The sequence below is a fragment of the Canis lupus genome, chromosome 24 (assembly GCF_003254725.2).
Source record: "Canis lupus dingo isolate Sandy chromosome 24, ASM325472v2, whole genome shotgun sequence".
Taxonomy (NCBI): Eukaryota; Metazoa; Chordata; class Mammalia; order Carnivora; family Canidae; genus Canis; species Canis lupus.
Window position 1 is genome coordinate 4,582,429 of NC_064266.1, and position 19,470 is coordinate 4,601,898.

Sequence of the window (19,470 nt, forward strand, 5' to 3'; positions counted from 1 at the left end):
GCTTGTATAAGCATCAAAATATTATAGATATTATATAATTGTATATAATATGTAGTAATATTTATGTAACTACTAACATCATATGATGTCTAAAAATTACCACTACAGTTGTGCCACTAACAGATTAAAATTAACTAAGAAATTCTTTGGCAGAATGTGGTTCCTTCTTCACATAATTATGAGGATATTGGTTGATATACAGACAACCGTGAGGATACTGGATGGATATACAGACAACCATTCAGCTCTTGGAAAAGGGGTATTTGTATTTTCCAACACACTGAGACTTTTCTCCACCTCCCAAAGGTGGATAAATCAGAGATGGCAGCCATACTCTGTCTCAGTCATTTGCCCATTTTTCCATAACTGGATTACCTTCCCATGTATGCTCTCCTTTCCTTCATCTCATGTCCAAGTAAAATGTCATCAGGAAAAAATTACCACTGATAGGCTCTCACCACAGAATCAGAGATCTGTGTAGGCCACTCAGGGACGGCCTCTTGCAAGAGGGTTAGAGTGGGGTCAGACACATTGTATTTCTATAAACAAAATCACTAAGCAAAAACACAGCAGGATCTGTTTAATAATAAAGTGGTTTGTTGAGGTCTAGGATTTTATTATTTCTTTTTAGAAAAATGACAAAATTTACAAGATGCAAAGGTCTTACACAATACATTATCACTGATGTTTGTTCTCTTTACACCTTAACACGGGGCCTGGCTTAGCCAGTACTGGGAAGAACATGGATGCAGTTGAGACCCATCATGGACACATGTGAAAGGAGGACTCAGTGTCAAGTGATGTTGGGCCAGCCTGTTTCAAAAGAGAGCCAAGAAATCATAGGAACCAGCAGAGTCTTTTCATGGGGAAAGCATGGGTATATGCCCTGCTGCCATGTGCATGAGGTGCACTCCCCCATACCTCCAACACCCACTTTCTCTATTAGACCACAGCAACAACAGAAAATGGTAATGTTCCTTTGGTGTTGTTTTGTTTTATTCTTTTTTGTTTTTGCAGGGCTACTCAGGTTCCCAATTTCTTACTTCTGTCTTCCTTTTCATGACTCAGTTCCAAATTCTTAAAGCATTGTAGGTACTTAGCATCTTTCATGAATTTTTCAGGATCCAGTTCCGCCCAATGATAATGCACTAAAAAGAACAAAGATAAGACACATTACCGGAAAAGGTCCCAAAATTTGCCTTCAAATCCTATGTAAAAAAATAAAACCAAGCATAAAAATTAAAAAAAAAAAAAAAAAAAAAAAAAAAACAGCTGACGCTACGCTTTTAGTTCATACAATGACAGCAGCATGACAATGTTTAACTTCACTATGAATAATATGCCATGTTGTCATGTATAAACCCAAACACCGTCCTCACCAAAATCTCCAATTTATTAGAACTTTATTCTTAGAGCTCAAAAAGACACTATGTATCTGGGAATTAACTCACTTCTAAATGGCCTTTGGATCAAAGAGAAATTGGAAAATATTTTAAAACGAATGTAAATGAAAAGACAACATATCACCATCTGTGATATGCACCTAAGGCACTACTTACAGGGAAATTCATAGCATTCAAAGGTTACATTAGAAAAGAAGAAAGCTGTCACGTCAATAATCTGAGCTTCTATATTAAGAAACTAAAAGAATAAAAGAGTAAAACCCAAAGCATGCAGAAGACAAAAAATAAAGACTAGAACAGAAACTAATGAAATTTCAAACAAAAACAAAAAATAAATGGGAAGATCAATAAATTTGATAAACCTCCTGCCAGACTTATCAAGAAAAAAGAAGACATATGTTACGAGTATCAGGAATCGAAGAGCTAACATCGGTACATTTTATAGACATTAAAAGGATACGTCACAAGTAACTTTATTCCCACAAATTAGACAACACAGATGAAATGGGACAAATTCCTTGAAAAAAGATACAAAAGTCTCATTTCCAAATCCTTTTAATCATGAAGGAGGCAGGGGGGAACCTAAAGGAACCATAGGGACAGGGAATAAACACTTGCTTTTGAGACATTTTTAACACTGCTCAAAGGATGGTAGGTTCTTCAGTATAAAATCTCCAAGTATCTCAAGTCTCCTTCTGTAATTCTGAGGCTACCACAAAAAGGCTAGGCTACCAGCTAGTCTTGCCAAGATTTATGAGGCAGGCAATTGTCATCCAAGAATTTAACTAAGCCCCAAACTTAACACAGCAGTTTCTACTTCCTCAGATCTAAATTCTAATTGCGTGAACTTCAGTAAAAGCAAAAGATTCTGATGATAGTGGGTTGCACAGTGATACCACATCTGTGAATATGCTTCTGGATGCACTCGGCATGGATCACATTCTTAGGAAAGGGTCACATTATGAGCAGATGCCTCAACAGAATTAACAGCCTTCCATTCCTGCACCCAGCTTGATATGGAGGCCTATGGGCCCATCCCAGAAAGGCTAATTATAACACTAGCTATGTTCTTCAGTTCTATATGGATCCACACAAGAGACTAAAATTTTCCCCAAGGCCTACCCTCATGCTCTAAAACCCACCAGTCACAGTCCTGCACTACTTCCTAAGAGATATCTCAAAGACCACAAGGGGATAGGAATTATACAACATCATTCCTGGGGACCATATTACTTCCACTTTTAAGCCAGGAAAAGCAATCCATATGCTCCTATATTTTAATCAAGATGCTAACCCAAACCTAGGCATCTGGGGTGTACTAATGTCTCTTTCCTCATCTGCAATACTAATAACTAAAATCCTGAAATTGGATCTCACATTGACCTTTGGGGAACTTCATCTTCTTGGTGCAGATTAAAACCTTTGTTTTTGAATTTAAAATGAGTTTTGGGATCCAGCTTTAATATATTATTCTTTTACATTTACTTCAAATAAATATTCTACATGTGTTCAAGCTTTGAGATAATAAATTTATGCTTCAATGTCTGATGTACAGATGGAAATGATAAGGTTTACTGCAGAAGAATAAATGACCTGGGAAATGTTAACAATATTCCATTAGATGATAAAAGCAGTGACATTATATATACAGTCTGTCTTTAACTATGTAAAATTCGAGAAAAAGATATAGAATTATCTGATTAGAGAAAATATTATAAAAGTATTAAGTTAATAATGATTATCTTTATGAAATGGCAGGTGACTTTTACTTTCTTTGAGCATTATGGCATTTTATAAAACTTTCTGTGATGAATGAGCATTAATTCTGTAATACAAAATGGCTTTCAAAAGAAATTTTAAAAGAAAGACAATTTAGAAATCACAATTCCCTACCAGAGAATCACAGAACTAGAAACCTGAGAGGTTTCATCCCAGGGGTTCTCAAAGTTTACAGTAAACCACTACTCAGGCCTAGAGATTTCATAAAGCACTTAACCTGAAGGGTTTAAACTACAAATTCCTTTAAAATTAGCTGTTCTAACACTGGGATACCTAACAGGCACATCTCATCACACTATCAACATTAATAACATGAGCTCCCAAACTGCATGCAAGACCCTTCTGGCCAACGGTAGACACTGTTGCACCTGAAAGCTACTGCCCCACCAAGGTACATGGATTGATCAAATAGATGCTGCTTTTTATTTCCAATCTCACTTTAACAAATATTCCTTCTCATTTTCTTAAACATTACCATGGAAAAACCCAGGGGCCAGATTACTGGTTGGCAGGTGGGAGTGGCTGGAGATCATAACATTCCCACGGCTAGAAGCCTGAAAGGGGAGATGGGAGGGAGCTATCCAGGAGGTCCACTTGCCAGATCACAAGCACTGAGCAGAAGTTATTTGCAAGCTGACAAACACATGATTTTGCACAAAAGGGTGATAAAATTTAGAAATCCTAGAGGAAAGGTAATGTGCCTCCCTGTGAGAGCCGTTGAGAGGATGGCATGTACTTCCAAGTGCATTCTTCTGATGTCTCCGTGAGGCAGGTGAGCTATCTGAGGGCAGACGGAGGCACTTGACATGCAGTGGTAAGTGCCTGAGTTAACTTAGCACCACAATTTCATAGCCTTATGGAAAGAAGCTTCTGGAGTGGTTCTCGTTTACTGCCTACAAACATCAGGGGCAGTGGGGAACAGTACAGCATCAGAAGAAAGGAATTCCTCAATAGCCTGTTTAAGTCTCTCTGAGATGCTGATTTCCAGCTGATCTACTTCTGGCTTCAGGCTATTAGAGCAACCACAAGATGTAAGTGCTTAAGATACATAGACCACAGACCTGCTCTCCAAACCACTGTCAAAAGAACCCAACTTTTATATATTTATTTCAGGCTACAGCTAGGAATCTAATCTGAGTTCACTTACCTAGAAAAGAAAGGCTGTTCTATAAGAAAACATGAGTCTCTGAGAAGTCCACATTATCAGAGAAGGATTCACCCTGACTTAGCACTTAGATTCCAGTGAGCCCTCCACTGAACTGTCAAACTGAAGAATTTCTGCCTTTATTCAAGAGTTGATGGTCCTAACTTGGTGATAAGAACATGGGGACAGTGATTCAATTTCCTGATTAAGACAGAAAAGCTTGGGGATCCCTGGGAGGCTCAGTCCGTTAAGTATCTGCCTTCAGCTCAGGTCATGATCTCAGGGTCCTGGGTTGGGGTCCTGTGTCAGGCTTCCTGCTCAGCGGGGAGTCTGCTTCTCCCTCCCCCTAATCTTGTGCTCTCCCCTTCTCAAATAAATAAGATATTTTTGTTTAGCCTGTACACTATCTATTGCTCACATATATTTGTACGTATTTAATCAAGTCAGTCTTACAGAACTGACAGTGGTTCAGAATCTTCACTTGTCCAACTGAACTCTGCAATGACAGGCTTATTCTATGTCAGCACCATCCAATATGGCAACCACTAGCCAGATGTAGCTACTGAGCACTTGAAACGTGGCTACTGTGACTAAGGAAATGAATTTTAAATTTTAATTTTAATTAATTTATGCTTAAATATACACCCAAAGGTAGCATCTACTGTATTAGATGGCATACTTCTAGGTTATCTGTAAGCTTGGTTCACTACTTCAGCTATAGACAGAATCTTCTTGCCAATTTATTTTCTAATAAATGAAACTAAGGTGGAAGCCTAGGCACATAGAAAATCCAACCCTACTGCTGATAAGCTAGCATAACATGACTACTATGTATCAGTGAGAAAGCGGTTCAGCCTCCTGCATAACAGGCCAGAACAGCACCAAGGTGTGGGAACAGTAACCTCCTCCAGGTTAGAAAAGAGAAAATGGAGCAGAAAATATTTTTTGAAGAAACACTGCTTAAAATTTCCCAAATGTATTGAAAGACAAACATTTACAGGTTCAAGAAACTCAGAAGGCCCAAGGCAGTCTTCAGAGTGAAACTCAGATGTGATACAGATGTTGAAATTATCAGACAAGGGAAAATAACCATGATTAATATGTTAAGGGCTCTAATGGGTAAAAGAGACAATACATAAGAACAGATGGGTAATACAGCAGAGAGATAGGAACTCCAAGAAAGAATCAAGGGGAAATACTAGAAATAAAAAAAAAACACCATAACAGAATGAAAGAACACCTCTGATGGGCTCACCTACTGAACACAGCCAAAGGAAGAATCAGTGGACCTGAAAATTAGTCAATACAAACTTCCAAACTGAAATGCAAAGAGAGAAAAGAATTAAGGGGAAAGGGATGTGAAGCAATTGCAAAAGGTACAACATATACATAATTGGAATACCAGGAAGAGAGAACACAGCAGAAGTATTTGAAGAAATAATGGCCAAGAATGTTCCAATCTAGAGAGAGAGCGAGAAAGAGAAAGAGAGAGAGAATCTTGAAAGAAGCTGAAGGGGGGGAGGAAAGAAGGAAGGGTAAGAATGGGGGATAGCTATGAACCCACCTTACCCACAGAGGAACATTGCAAGGACTTCTCAGAGGAAACTATGCAAGCAAGAGAATGGAAAAAAATATTTAAACTACTGAACGAAAAAAGCCACCCATCTAAAATTCTGCACTAGTAGGATTATCCTCCAAAAGTGAGCGAAATAAAGACTTCCTTAGATCTGTACTGCAAGAAATGCTGAAAGAAGTTTTTCAGTTTTTAGGCAGAAGAAATGTGATATAGGTCAGAAACTTGGATTTGTGGGGCACCTGGATGGCTCAAATGGTTAAGCACCTGAATGTTTTTTAAAAAGATGACCTGAGCTAAGGCAGACGCTTAACCGACAGAACCATCCAGGCACCCTAAGCATCGGCTCTTGATCTCAGCTCAGGTCTTGATCTCAGAGTCATGAGTTCAAGCCCTGTGTTGGGCTCCGTGCTCAGCAAGGAGTTTGCTTGAGGATTCTCTTTCTCTCCCTCTGCCCTCCTCCCATTTGCTGATGAGCTCTCTCTCTCAAATGAATGAATGAATGAATGAATGAATGAATGAATAAATAAATAAATAAATAAATCCTTTAAAAAAAAAAAAAACGTGTATTGCAAATTCTAGGGCAACCACCAAAAAAATGTTAAGTTTAAAAAAATAAAAACAGTACCTTGGAGGCACAGTTTTATACATGAAGCACCAGCCTATGAACTGGGAATGAATGTTGACAGGGAGGCAAAATGAAAGCTGTGGAAATGAAAGAGATTCTACTGTCTACGTGTGTGTGTGTGTGGGGGGGGGGGGGTTGACAACAGTGAAAATATGACTATTTAATACACACACACACACACACACACACACACACACACAACCGCTCTAGCTCATTAGAAAGAAATGTGCTCAGCCAGATATGTCTTATTATTCAGACAAAGGTCAAGTTGAAAAAGCAAACAGATGGCAGCTTCCAAAATGCTTTTTCCTTGCTTGGTTTCAAGTGTGTTGACATTTGAGAACAGAAATGTGGGGTGCTGCTCAGGAGCATGCTCCTCTCACACTCTAATGATGGCAGTGAAGTAAATACTCAAATGAGGCAGTACTTGACCCTGCAATCAAAGGCAGAGAGCACATGGTCCTCGTGAGGGGCTGCCATGGTGCCTTTGGCTGTGGCCAGAAAGGGGAAAGGGAGTCACAGCCTCAGAGGAAACCTTGAACCCTCCCAGCAAGGTGAGTGAGCCTGAAGGAATGAGACAGAGGACAAAAACAGAAGTGCATTTTAGTACTTCCATGTCCACTTGATAAAATAAGGAACATCTACAATGTGATAGAGAAATGTCAGCACTCTGGGAGTTCCCTCTGAAGGTTTCCGACTCATTTTCATTTTAGAAAACTATACCTAAGCTCATGGAGTTTCTCACTCCATTTTCTTTTGTCTTTCTTTCTTTCTTTCTTTCTTTCTTTCTTTCTTTCTTTCTTTCTTTCTCTCTCTCTCTCTCTCTCTCTCTCTCCCCCTTTCCTTTCTCTCTCCCTTTCCTTTCTCTCTCCCTTTCCTTTCTCTCTTTCTTTTCTTTCTTTTCTTTCCTTTTTCCTTTTCCTTTCCCTTTCTCTCTTTTCCTTTCCTTTCCTTTCCTTTCCTTTCCTTTCCTTTCCTTTCCTTTCCTTTCCTTTCCTTTCCTTTCCTTTCCTTTCCTTTCCTTTCCTTTCCTCTCTCTCTCTCTTTCTCTCTTTCTCTCTTTCTCTCTTTCTTTCTTATGCCTTGGAAACTCAAAGCTGCTCCCTTAGGTGCTGTGAGGCTCCCTAGGGCTCTTTCTGTTTGTAAAGAAAACCAAATGAAAACTGTAGCTCCCCTCACTGAGGCAGGAGTAGGGCTGCTGTTTCTCTGTGCAGCACAGTCAATGCCAAGGTCACCTTCTGTGACTACTTAATTCAGCTTTTACAGACATCTGAATATCGGGTGGTGATTTTGTAGGTTTACTGAGAATGACGAATTTCAGTAAATGGGACAACAGAAAACCCAAATCCATAACTGGAGGACCAGCTGTCATTCACTCCTGGCCCCCTTTAGGGTCTTCAAATCTGAGAACATGTCTATAACCCAGAGGTGGGGGTACCCCAGCTCCTCCCTGGCCCTCAGTTGGCTGTGGCTGTGGTGTCTCAGAGGGCCCCTCATGTCTGTCCATGCCTGAATGTCTGCACCAGCCACGGGGCCTCCACTAACATCTGATTTGAATTCCAACTGGACACTCACCTTAAAGTGCCAATAAGCAGATGATTTTCCTCATGTATTCCAAAACTCAAATAGTGCTCCATTAACACGCAAAGGAAACGTGGCTTCTGTGTTTTCATGGGCCCATCCAAACATCCTCACAAGCTCCCATCCTGCTGAGTGGCAGCAGGGGCAATCTTGAACCCACAGTAATTCTGCATACCAGGGTGTGAGAACAGCTGAGTCATAGAACGGCCCCTGTGCCCAGGGGGGCTGGTATGGTGCCGCACCTGGTGCTGAGACCTGGACACACCACTGAGTAGCACCTGATAGCTTGGGGGCCAGAGCCCCCACCCCTGCCCTACCCTGCTTTCATTTCTGCTCTCACTAGCAATACAGACTCCTCACACCCCACCCACATGGAGTTTGTAGCTGAGATCTGCAGGGTCTCATAGTAGCAGTCCTATGAAGAGCTGAGGTCATGACCCTCCTGGCTTCCTGGATGCAACGGCCTTAGCCTCTGGGGCAGGCTCACTTCGCTCCTTCCACCAGGATGCAGGGTCAGCCCAATTAACCCCCACACCTTTCTTCAACACCCCTCAACCCCCTCTACTGACTCCTGCTGCATCTTGTCTCCTAACCATGTCTTGCTTTCCCTTCTACTGCACTGCAGCAGCCTCACAGAGACCTCTAGCCATCCTCCATAGTCTCCTGCCCGAATTCCCACCAGGGACCAGCACACAGGCCCCCAGGCCTCCAGCTTTCCTGTCAACCCAACCACCAGCCAGAGGACTCAATCCTGGAACCATAGCACCAAGCATGGCCTTGGGCTTCTCCTCTTCTACTCCTCTTCTCTCTTTCACTGCCCCTCCTACCCTGAAGCTCTCTTTCACCTTCCCTCCTGCTGGAAGATTCCAGCTACATGATTCCTGGTCATTCACCTTTCCCCCACCTCCTCCCCAGGGACATAATGATGATAGGGCTGCAGTGCCCTTGATTTACAGGGAAAAGGAAAACAAAACAAATCTACTCTTCAAAACACTGTGCCCTTGAGTTTGCTTCCCCCACTATCATGTCCCTTCTCTGGCTAGGTTTTTGTTTGTGTGTTTGTTTTGACTCTTGAATAACACACAAGTTAGGGACACAAACCCCTACATAGTTGAAAATCTATAGAAGTTATGACTCCTCAAAAACTTAACTACTACTAACAGCTTACTGCTGACCAAAGCCTTACTGATGACATAAACAACACATTTTCTGTATGTTATATGTAATATGCAGTGTTCCTACAGGAAAATCAGTGAGTGAAAAGGCAATGTTATTACGAAAATCATGAGGAGAAAATACATTCACAGTCCTGTCCTATATTTACTGGCACCAGAAGTTTTCATCTGTTCACAAGACAAATTATCTGTCAGTACCTACGTCATCATCCCACATGACCCAAAACACTGTACGCATTATCCATATTACTAACATCACACACCAAAAATGAAAAGATAGTGTGAAAAAGAAATTCGTATTTACAGGTGTAATGATAAGTGTGTTGATAATAAGAAGCAGCAATAGGATTGCTTTATGGCAGCCTAGCCTATTCACTAATGAATCATTGTAAAATTTTTCTGGCATACGGTATTACAGTTATACTCATGATACATTACTGTAAACACTGTTAACATTGTTTTTAAAACCACTTGACGGGATGAGCACTGGGTGTTATTCTGTATGTTGGCAAATTGAACACCAATAAAAAATAAATTTATTATTAAAAAAAAAAAACTTACTCATGATGATAGGCCGATAGGCACTCTCTCCAATTGTAAGACAAAGAGGCATATTGTATGGTGATTCTTTGAAAGCAAACTTATAAAACAGTAAGAGAACAAAGGCGTTATCAATTTTATATTAGCATCATACACCTTATGCCTATGTAAGGATAGGCTCTCCACTTCCATGGGAGTCTTGCACACGATGTTCTACATGATGACTATATAGGCAATGATGATGATGACACAAACCATCTCATGCAGTTCTTGCCATACAGTTACTAGGTTTCCACATGAGGACACGCACATACACAGCCCATAGGCTAACTAACTGTTATGGAACAATGATTATTTATTATTCCGTGAGTAGAAGTGGATCAACATAAAGGTCTCCATCCTCGCCATCTTCATATGATGTAGGTGGAGGAGGAAGAGGAGAGGCTGCTCTCGCTGTCCTGGGGTGGCAGAGCAGAGGTGGAGAAGGTGGAAGGGGAGGCAGAAGAAGCAGGCACACTCGGAGTAACTTTAGGGGAATACCAAATATCATAATTTCTGACATTTTTGCCTTTTCTTTTCTCTAAAAATGTTATCATGTGGCACCTGTCCTCCTTCCACCTCTGCTTTAGTTTCAGCATCCACATCATAAAAGAAGTCTAAAGCAGTCAGGAAGTTGGATGCCTGGGTGGCTCAGTGGTTGGGCATCTGCCTTCTGCCCAGGGTGTGATCCTGGAGTCCCAAGATAGAGTCGAGTCCCGCATCGGGCTCCCTGCATGGAGCCTGCTTCTCCCTCTACCTATGTCTCTGCCTCTCTCTCTCTCTCTCTCATGAATAAATAAATAAAATCTTAAAAAATAAATAAATAAAGCAGTCAGGAAGAATTAGAACCCTCTGCCAGACTAATAATTTGTTTTCTGGCACTGCTGCTCCTAGGTCTTCTTCCTCACCATCTCACACTGGTTCAGAAACCCTCATCTCCCTCAAGTCATCTTCTGTTAATTCCTCTGTGGTGCTTATTAGCATTTGAATTTCTCCAAGATCCATATCATGAAACCCATCACCTCTCAACTTGCCTCTTTTTTAACCAGATCCACAATCTCTTTCATGATTTCCTTGATTTGCTCTGTTGTACATCCTAAGAAGTCATGTACAACATCTGGACACAGTTTTCTCCAGCAGGGATTTATTGTTTCAGGCGTGATGGCTTTCACAGCATTTTCTATAACAGTGGCATCTTCAGTGGAGTAATGCTTCCAGACCTTCTTGATGTTCTATAGGCATTCTCTTCCATAGTATGGACAATGTTTTCCATATAGTCTTGGGTGTGATGAGCCTTCAAAGTCTGCATGACCCCCTAATCTAGAGCTGAATCAGAGACCATGTGTTTGGAGACCACAGCCCACTTTGACAGCTTCAGTGTTGAACTCACACAATTCTGTAGCCAGGGGCATTGTCCAATATCAAAAGAACTTTTAAAAGGTAGTCCCTTCCTGGCAAGGTATATCCTGACTTGAGGAACAAAGCACCAATGGAACCAATCCAGGAAAAGGGTTCTCATTGTCCAGGCCTCCTTGTTATGCAACCAAAAAGATAACAGCTGGTGTTTAGCTGGGGGGGGGGGGGGGGGGGGGGGGGGGGGAATGGACGACACTGGTGGAGGGAGGTTTAGCAGCTTTAAGGGCAGCCCTGATCATAAACCCAACTGCATTTGCACAAAACAACAATTAGCCTCTCCCTTCCTGTTTTGAATCCTGATGCTTGCTTCTTTTCCTTACTAATAAATGTCCTTTGGGACATTTTCTTCCAGAATAGGGTACTTTGTCTGCATTAAAAACCTGTTCAGACATCCTTTTTCCTCAATGATCGTCTCAATGGTGTCTGGGAACTTGTTTGCTGCTTCTTGGTCAGCAAAAGCTACTTCTCCTGTTACCCTGGCATTTGTAAAGCCAAACCTCTTTCTAAAATTATCAAACCATCCTTTGCTGGCATTCAATTTTCCAGTGTTGGGGCCTTCACTTTCCTTTTGCATTGAGCTGTTGCATGATTTCACCTTTTCTCAAATCATCTTAAGAGTCTATAGGTATGCCTTTCTTATAGCAATCCTGCACCCACATAAAAGCTGCATTTCCAATATGAGAGAAAAAGCGCAACATTTCCGTGCCTGCTGGCATAGCTGCAGCAATGCCTTCCTGAATTTCCTTTTTTTTTTTTTTTTTTTTTTTACAACATCCCTGATGCTGGATTCATTCATCCTGAGATGGTGGGCACTGCAGCTTCAGACCTTACTCTATAGTATGCATCAAGCAATTCAACTTTTTCTTGTGGTGTCATGACTTTTCTCTGCTTCCTAGGAGCACTTCAAGCACCACTAGTGGCTCCCTGGATGGATCCCACGGTGTTATTCAAGGTTTAGGATATTGCACTCAACATTATGAAAAGTATAAAAGAACTGCGAGGGATCACTTTTTACTACAATCCACAATTTACTGCAGAGACAAACTGCTCAAGTGGAGATGATTACTGTCACATGACATTTTAAACGGATACTCATGACACATGAGTTCAATGCCAATAGCAACAGGAGGTAGCTAGGAAATGATTATGGTGGTATACAGTATGTGCTATAATTAATTTTATGCAGTTATGATTTAATACTGCATTTTCACATTTGTTTCCATTTCTCTCCACTGTAAATGGTGTCATATATAGTCTGTTAAGTATTTCTGTACGTTTTGATAAATTTTAACTTTTTATAATAGATTTATGTGTATTTTATGGTAGCAACAGATAAAATAGACTGTATTTACCTATATTTAATGCATTCATGACATGCCTTTTTCTTAATTTTTTTATGTTTCTAGGCTATGGGGTTTGCCTGTGGGCTTTTTCAAATTGTTGCAAATCTCTAAAAAATTTTCCAATATATTTACTGAAAAATCCATGATGAGGGGACCCATAGAGTTCAAACCCATGCTGTACAAGGGTCAACTGTAGCATAATTTACTCCAAGATCTATACTACCCAATCTGCAATACCTTGAGAATAAATATGATTACAGGTTTTTAACTTTTCCACTGATTTTAGAAAAGCAAAAAATAAATACCTACAAGTCCATGAGAAATTCTGCCTCTTAAATTTTGGGAGATGTGGAAAAGAAATGCCCACTTTCACTTCTTCCACTTTTTATTGTGTGAGGCTTTCTATTGTGAACATGTCTTCCAGGATGTTCTGTGATACACAGTTAACTGTCTCTTCCTCTACGCATGGGGCTTTTGGGTGTTTTTCTTGCCCCACAGAAATGGCAAAATCACTTCCAAACTGCCCACAAGCATAGGATAATAATGCCCAGGATACCTTTCTACTGGAATCATTCTGAGGCCAAAATCTAACACAAATAGAAAACTATGTTTTACATGATATAAAAAGCAGAATTCAAAATCATTCAATAAAGTAAACAAAGAAAGACTCAAAGTACTGAATAGACACAGTTACATCAAAAACCAAGACATTATAAAATATATTAGCAGGTTGACAATCTAATCAAGAAAGAAATCAACTATGTGGCATAAGAATTTTTTAAAGCCATTTTGAAAATTCAAGGCACGTTTGAATTTGTGTGTATTGGGGTGTGTGTGTTTATGTTCTTAAGCTGGGTTTGGCTACTAGGAAATAAATGATTATATATTTATTCCTTTTCTATTCATTGAGCTTATCATAGGAGTCTGAAAATTCAATTTTTTAAAATTTATTGTAAGGTCCTAAAACTCACTGGGAAGAAGCTATTATTTATAATTTAAAAACTAAAAGGAAAACATACGGTGCTGTGTTAGAGTAGGGCCAAGAGGTAAAACACCCTGTAGGCTGGGCGGCTACCCTCAGTCCAGGGAGTAGAAACAGAAAATGTGGGGTCTGGATTTTGCTTCTGAACCAAGGAACCACCCACTATAATGCATGTCATTCCCTGGCCATCAGATTAGCCAGTCCTTCATCCTTCTTCCAGGGGCAGGAGTGGGTGCCAGGGCATTCTCTCCAACACGATCCCTAGGAGGCAGGGGAGGCTTAACAAGAAGTGCCATAGAAACATGGGGAGAGTCCTCTTCTACCTGCCCCTCCCACTCCAGCCTGCTGGGACAGTCACCAAGGTATTATGACTTTACCTGCCTGCTTTTCACAACATTACTGGCAAAGGGGATGAATTTTACTCTTTTAGTTAATAAAGAAAAACCAAGGAGCAAAAATTATATAACTTACTGACCACAGAAATCATCAGGATGGAAATAAGAAGTCAATGAGTTTCTGAGTTATTGCTGGACCCACTTAATGAGCACAACTATAAAATTCACTGAAAGAGCCACTGTGTGCACTGTCTTTGTGTAACACAGTTCACCCTTCAGATTCAGGGTTTCTGTTCAGACTGCAAGTCAGAAGCACCAGCAATATTTGTGATGACAAAACTGACCACTGATATGAGCAAATCATCACAAAGTTTTGAAGGGGTGGGAATGGAAGTTTTATTTGATGCAAATGCCACATAAAATGTTACTGTGTATTGTGAGTATTTAACATTATTTAGATACCATGTAGCACTTTCCAGAAGACTCTCCCTAACTCATACCAACTGTTACAGTTCATGAATAAAAACCCATGTCTTTAGATCCAGACCAAGAAAAGGCGCAGGAAGGGCTTGTGACTGTGACAAATGAGGCTGAGTGTGAAAAAACCTGCCTCTGATTCCTGCTTCACACTCACGTGAGTGTGAGAAAAATCAACCAAAACCTGTGGCCACTCCCCGTAGATACAGGGTAGGAAAGAGAATGATTAGAGGAGAAGTCAAGGGAACATTACTGGATTTATTACCCAGTGCCTCCCTCCCCTTAAAACTACCAGTGAGTTAACAATGTAATCTTTCTGGGCTCTCTATTCTGTTGCTTTGGTCTGTTTGTACTTGCAAGCCAGTTACACAGCACCCAGTTATCACTGTTGACTCTGTAGTATAGAGCTCAGTGCCTGGGAATATGCATCCTAAAGGTCATTTCACAGATGGCCTAAAGAGAAGGCCAAAAACCATCTGAGGAATGTTCTCTCTCACCACTCAACGTCTCCAGGATGAACCCAGATGCTGACGTGGTATGAACCACAGACTATATATAAGCTGAAGGCTAAGGCTTCAACATGTTTAGCCAGACCTCACTTCTCTCTTGATTTCTGCTATGTCTCCTAACTGGCCTATTGGCTCCAGCCTCACTCCCCACAGCTGCTAGTGTGATTCTCTCAAACTTCATACCTGATTATGTCACTTGTACATTTGAACCATTTCAGAGGTTCCCCACCATCCCAGAATGAAATCCACATTTTCCAGCTGCACACTGGAGCCCTGTAACCCAGAACTCTCCTACTTCTCTAATTTTATGGAAGCTCCCCAGATACCCCACCCCCACTCATACCCAGGGCTTCAGCCATTCTTCTCCACCTCTGTTCCAAAACTCTGTCCTCGTCCCACACTCAACAGTGTTTGCATCTGCTCCTTTTAGATGAGACAGCTCCCACCCTCGCCCCTCATCTGCCCATTTCCGTATGTCTTTTGAGGTCGGGTTCTGGGGTCCTGCCTTCTGTGGAGCTTCCCCAACTTCCCCCTCCACATTCCCACCACTTCCACAACAAACCACCCTGCTGTCTAATGATTTCTATGCTTCTCCCTGAACTTGTGAACTCTGACAAGTAAGAGGCTCTCAATAACGTGCCCACTGGGGGAATGAACGTGAGCAAAGGGCCATCAGATGGCCGGATCAAGTTTTAGGTGCTTCTGACCTTCAGGCAGGAAAATGGACTTAATGCTACAGTGAACTGAGATGCATTCCTGGGTGTGGAAGTGACAAGAATGAAGCCCTATCTTAGGAAAGGGAAACTAGGAGTGCACTTGGTACTAAGAAGGATGAACTGAAGGATGGAAGAACATGAGGCAGGCAGCTATGAAAGGAAGAGGCTGCAGGTGACTGTGGCCCCCACTGCAACTGCTGAGAGCAGGAGTGGAGAGGATGGAGCCATGGCAAGGAAGGGCCTGTGCAAGGCTCCTAGTCTGGATCGCACATCTACGAGCACTGTGGAAATGTTCATGGTAGCAGCAGTTGTCGACCAACATAGGTAAGTGAGGAAGGAGAACACCCCAGGTCCGTGGGTCTCTGCCCACACCTCCACTTTTCTCTTCATCCGGAAAAGCTCATAAAATTATTTCTGCTGCAAAAGCCATTCTGTTCTCTATTTGTTACCATTTGCCCAAAATGTGAGAAGATGGGGCTATGCAAGGAGGGGAGGCTCCTACCTGAGTTTCATCCCTAAGTCTACGGCTCCCGTTCAGAAGACACGTCACCCTCTGCCCCACTGCTGGCACTGCGGTCTTCTTTTCGGGGGGCGTTTCTTTCTTTGCTTGATTCAGAAGGCCCCTTGGCTCTGGTCTTTTCTTTCCTCTGCTGCTGTTTTTCAAGCTTTGACAACTGATTATAAAAAGTAAAAAGACTTGTTTTACAAATGTAAACATGTGCCTGCATATCCAAAACACCAATTACTTTACACCCAGCAACCACTGAAAATGCTTCTGATAACCTGATATGCCACAGTGTTTCAGATATGCCAAATAGTCTGCAAAATGTTCGTCAGATAGGCACCTGAACTGTTAACACAGATTGGTCACACATGTGATCTCTCCGGACTCTTCCCCACTCATAACTCATCTTGCCACATGCTCTTTGAAAATGGTCAACCAACAGACTTCGTTGACAGGCTGAGAAGAACCTTATAAGTGAAAAAGCTTTTATTTATTTTTCCTCTGATGTCTCTATAGCTTTCTCTAACCAAGTTATTTTCCCACTGTTTTCTAAAGAGTGATCAACACACTCCTTTATTCGCTGGAGGTAAGAGAGAAGGCTCTGAATAAAAAGGACATTATGCACATTCAGAAATCGTCTCAATTTTGTTTTTTGAGGCTGAACTTACCCACATCCAAAACCCCAAAGTGCTCCTAGTAAGCCGCATGATGGCTACACAGGGATGCTGGCCATGGGGAGCCCTCTTAGACTTCTGGCATCCGACTCCAGAAGAACCTAGGTCCACTTTTCCCCTGGATATCTCCCCAACTTGTTCAAGGAAACCACAGACTAGACACAGTTGAAAGAAACAGATCATCTGACACTGAGCAACAGCAAGGCCACTCCAGAAAGGCCTGCTGAGAAATTCGTCAAAGCACAACGGCCAAGTTTGGGCCCACAGGATTTTTTTAGACCAAAAAAGCCATGTGTAACAAAGCTCAAGAGACAGAAACACCCAGTTTCATCTGCCTCCCACATCAGGACTGCAAACATTTTATAGTTCACATGGAAAGAGGAAAACTTATTGAAGGGCTGGCTTCTCCCTGCCAGTCACTGTCCCATATCCAAGCACATGAAGAAAACACTCTAACCAACCTGCCAGGTCATCCCTTGATTATAGACAGACTTTGAACTGAACCTTTAGATAGATCAATAATCACCAGCTCTCAATTCAGTCCAGAAAACCAAATTTATTAATGGCTGACTTATTATCTTTCCCACTCCCTATTACCTGAAAAGCTATGCTAAACAGTGAGGTTGGTTAACACACTAATAATTAGAGTTTGTGAATGAAGACACCAATTCACCTTTGACCCATCAACTCTTCTCTCAGATAACTCCCCTGGATAAATTCCCATTAATATGCACAGGAAATGACAGGAATGAGCACTGCACTATTGTTTGTATCCGCAAAAAAACAGAAACAACCTAAACATCCACTGATTAAAGGACAGATAAATGTAGTGTCAAATAAAGCAATACAGTAAAGCAGATCTACACATATCAAAATGGATCATGTTATACAAACCAAATTAAGTTTCAAAGAGCTCTATACGACAGGATTCCATTACACAAAACAGCACTAGACATTGCTAATGGGCTTATGCCAATATGGTATTGACTTGGAGAATACAAACCACCTTCAGTACAAAAGTTTTGAGGAGACAGAGAAGGGAACAGGATCAGAGTGGAATGACTATTATATGGGCTTCCACCATAAATATCAATTTTTACTTTTATAAAAACAACCAGACGGTGCCTGGATAGCTCAGCTGGTTGAGTATCTGCCTTCAGTTCAGGTTGTGATCCCAGGGTCCTGGGTTCAAGCCCCGCATCAGGCTCCCTGCTCTGCTTCTTCCTCTGTCTCTGCCTCCCTTTCTGTCTCTCATGAATAAATAAATTTTTAAAATTTTCAAAAAACAAACACAACCAGATATAGAACAGGGTTGCTGACCAGCGCCAGTAATGTTAACTGCTTGCATTGGCATTTGGCCACTAATAATAAAATGCTTGCACTGGGATGTAAACCAACACATAGCTTCATCAACAAAGTCTTGTGAAAGTATCAGCTACTGATACTTGGTGGCATTTTTCTCTGTGCTATTCTGCCATGAGAGGAATTTCTTGCATCTAAGATAACAGTCTTCCATCCTCATTTCCCTTTTGGTGTCTCCATGAAACGATGAGGATAGTGCATGGGGGTCCTTCTATCTTGCTCTATTTTTTTTTTTTTTTTTTCACAAAATGATCTTGGATCGCACAATGTGAATGTTCTTAACATTACTGAACTGCACACTTAAAAATGGCTAGGATGGGCAGCCCGGGTGGCTCAGCAATTTAACGCCGCCTTCAGCACAGGGTGTGATCCTGGAGACCTGAGATCAAGTCCCACGTCGGGCTCCCTGCGTGGAGCCTGCTTCTCGGCCTCTCTCTCTCTCTCTCTGTGTCTCTCATGAATAAATAAATAAAATCTTTAAAAAAAATGGCTAGGATAATAAATTGCATGTGTATTTTACTGAAATTAAAAAAACTTATTGGGATCCCTGGATGGCTCAGCAGTTTAGCGCCTGCCTTCGGCCCAGGGCGTGATCCTGGAGACCCGGGATCGAGTCCCGCATCGGGCTCCCTGCATGGAGCCTGCTTCTCCCTCTGCCTGTGTCTCTGCCTCTCTCTCTATGTCTATAATAAATAAATAAAATCTTTTTTAAAAAAACTTATTGAGCTATATATACTTGTCATATATTATAGGAGTTTCAGGTGTACACATAATGATTTGATATTTATATACATTGCAAAGTGATCACCATGATGAGGTTAGCTAACAGCCATCACCAAAAAATTTTTTGCTAATGATCTTAGAAAACAGAGCTGGCACTTCATGCTGGATACCACCCCCCCCCCAATTTCTTTTTCGTTTTTCTATATTCCTAGTTGATGAAATCCAAACATCTGGAAATCAATGTTCTGCAGTGAACTGTGATAAGTTGCCTTCAGCTGCCAGCAGCTTATGTTTACATCAGTGTCTGTGTATGTGTTTATACATGTATGTATAATAAATATGTGTGTATCTATAGACAAATTATACACACACATACACACTAAAAAATCATGAACACATTCCAAGTTAGTCTTAACTAAGAAAATAATTTTTATTTTAAAAGGAGACCCTCTCCGTTTTGTGTCGCCTCTTTAGAGGTAAATATATAAAATGTGAGTATCACCAGTGACTTAGCCAAACCAAGCCTCCCCCCAACTGCTAAGATTCAATCTCTCATGCAAAGACCT

General features: G+C 41.3%; 1 protein-coding gene across 5 annotated transcripts in view; it reads right to left on the reverse strand.

Moving 5' to 3' along the window:
• Positions 1–575: 575 nt before the first annotated feature.
• DTD1 (D-aminoacyl-tRNA deacylase 1) overlaps positions 576–19,470 on the reverse strand; it is a 184,204-nt gene continuing 165,309 nt past the window's right edge. For 2 of the 5 annotated variants that reach the window (XM_025469157.3, XM_025469160.3), the window contains exons 6-7: positions 16,143–16,314; positions 576–1,148 (exon numbers count right to left, since the gene is read on the reverse strand). In XM_025469157.3, the coding sequence (XP_025324942.1) occupies positions 1,107–1,148; positions 16,143–16,314 (214 nt within the window). In that variant the 3' untranslated portion in view covers positions 576–1,106. Of the gene's footprint in view, positions 1,149–16,142; positions 16,315–19,470 lie in introns of those variants that run through there. The other 3 variants (XM_025469158.3, XM_049100190.1, XM_025469161.3) reach the window with 2 other exon arrangements.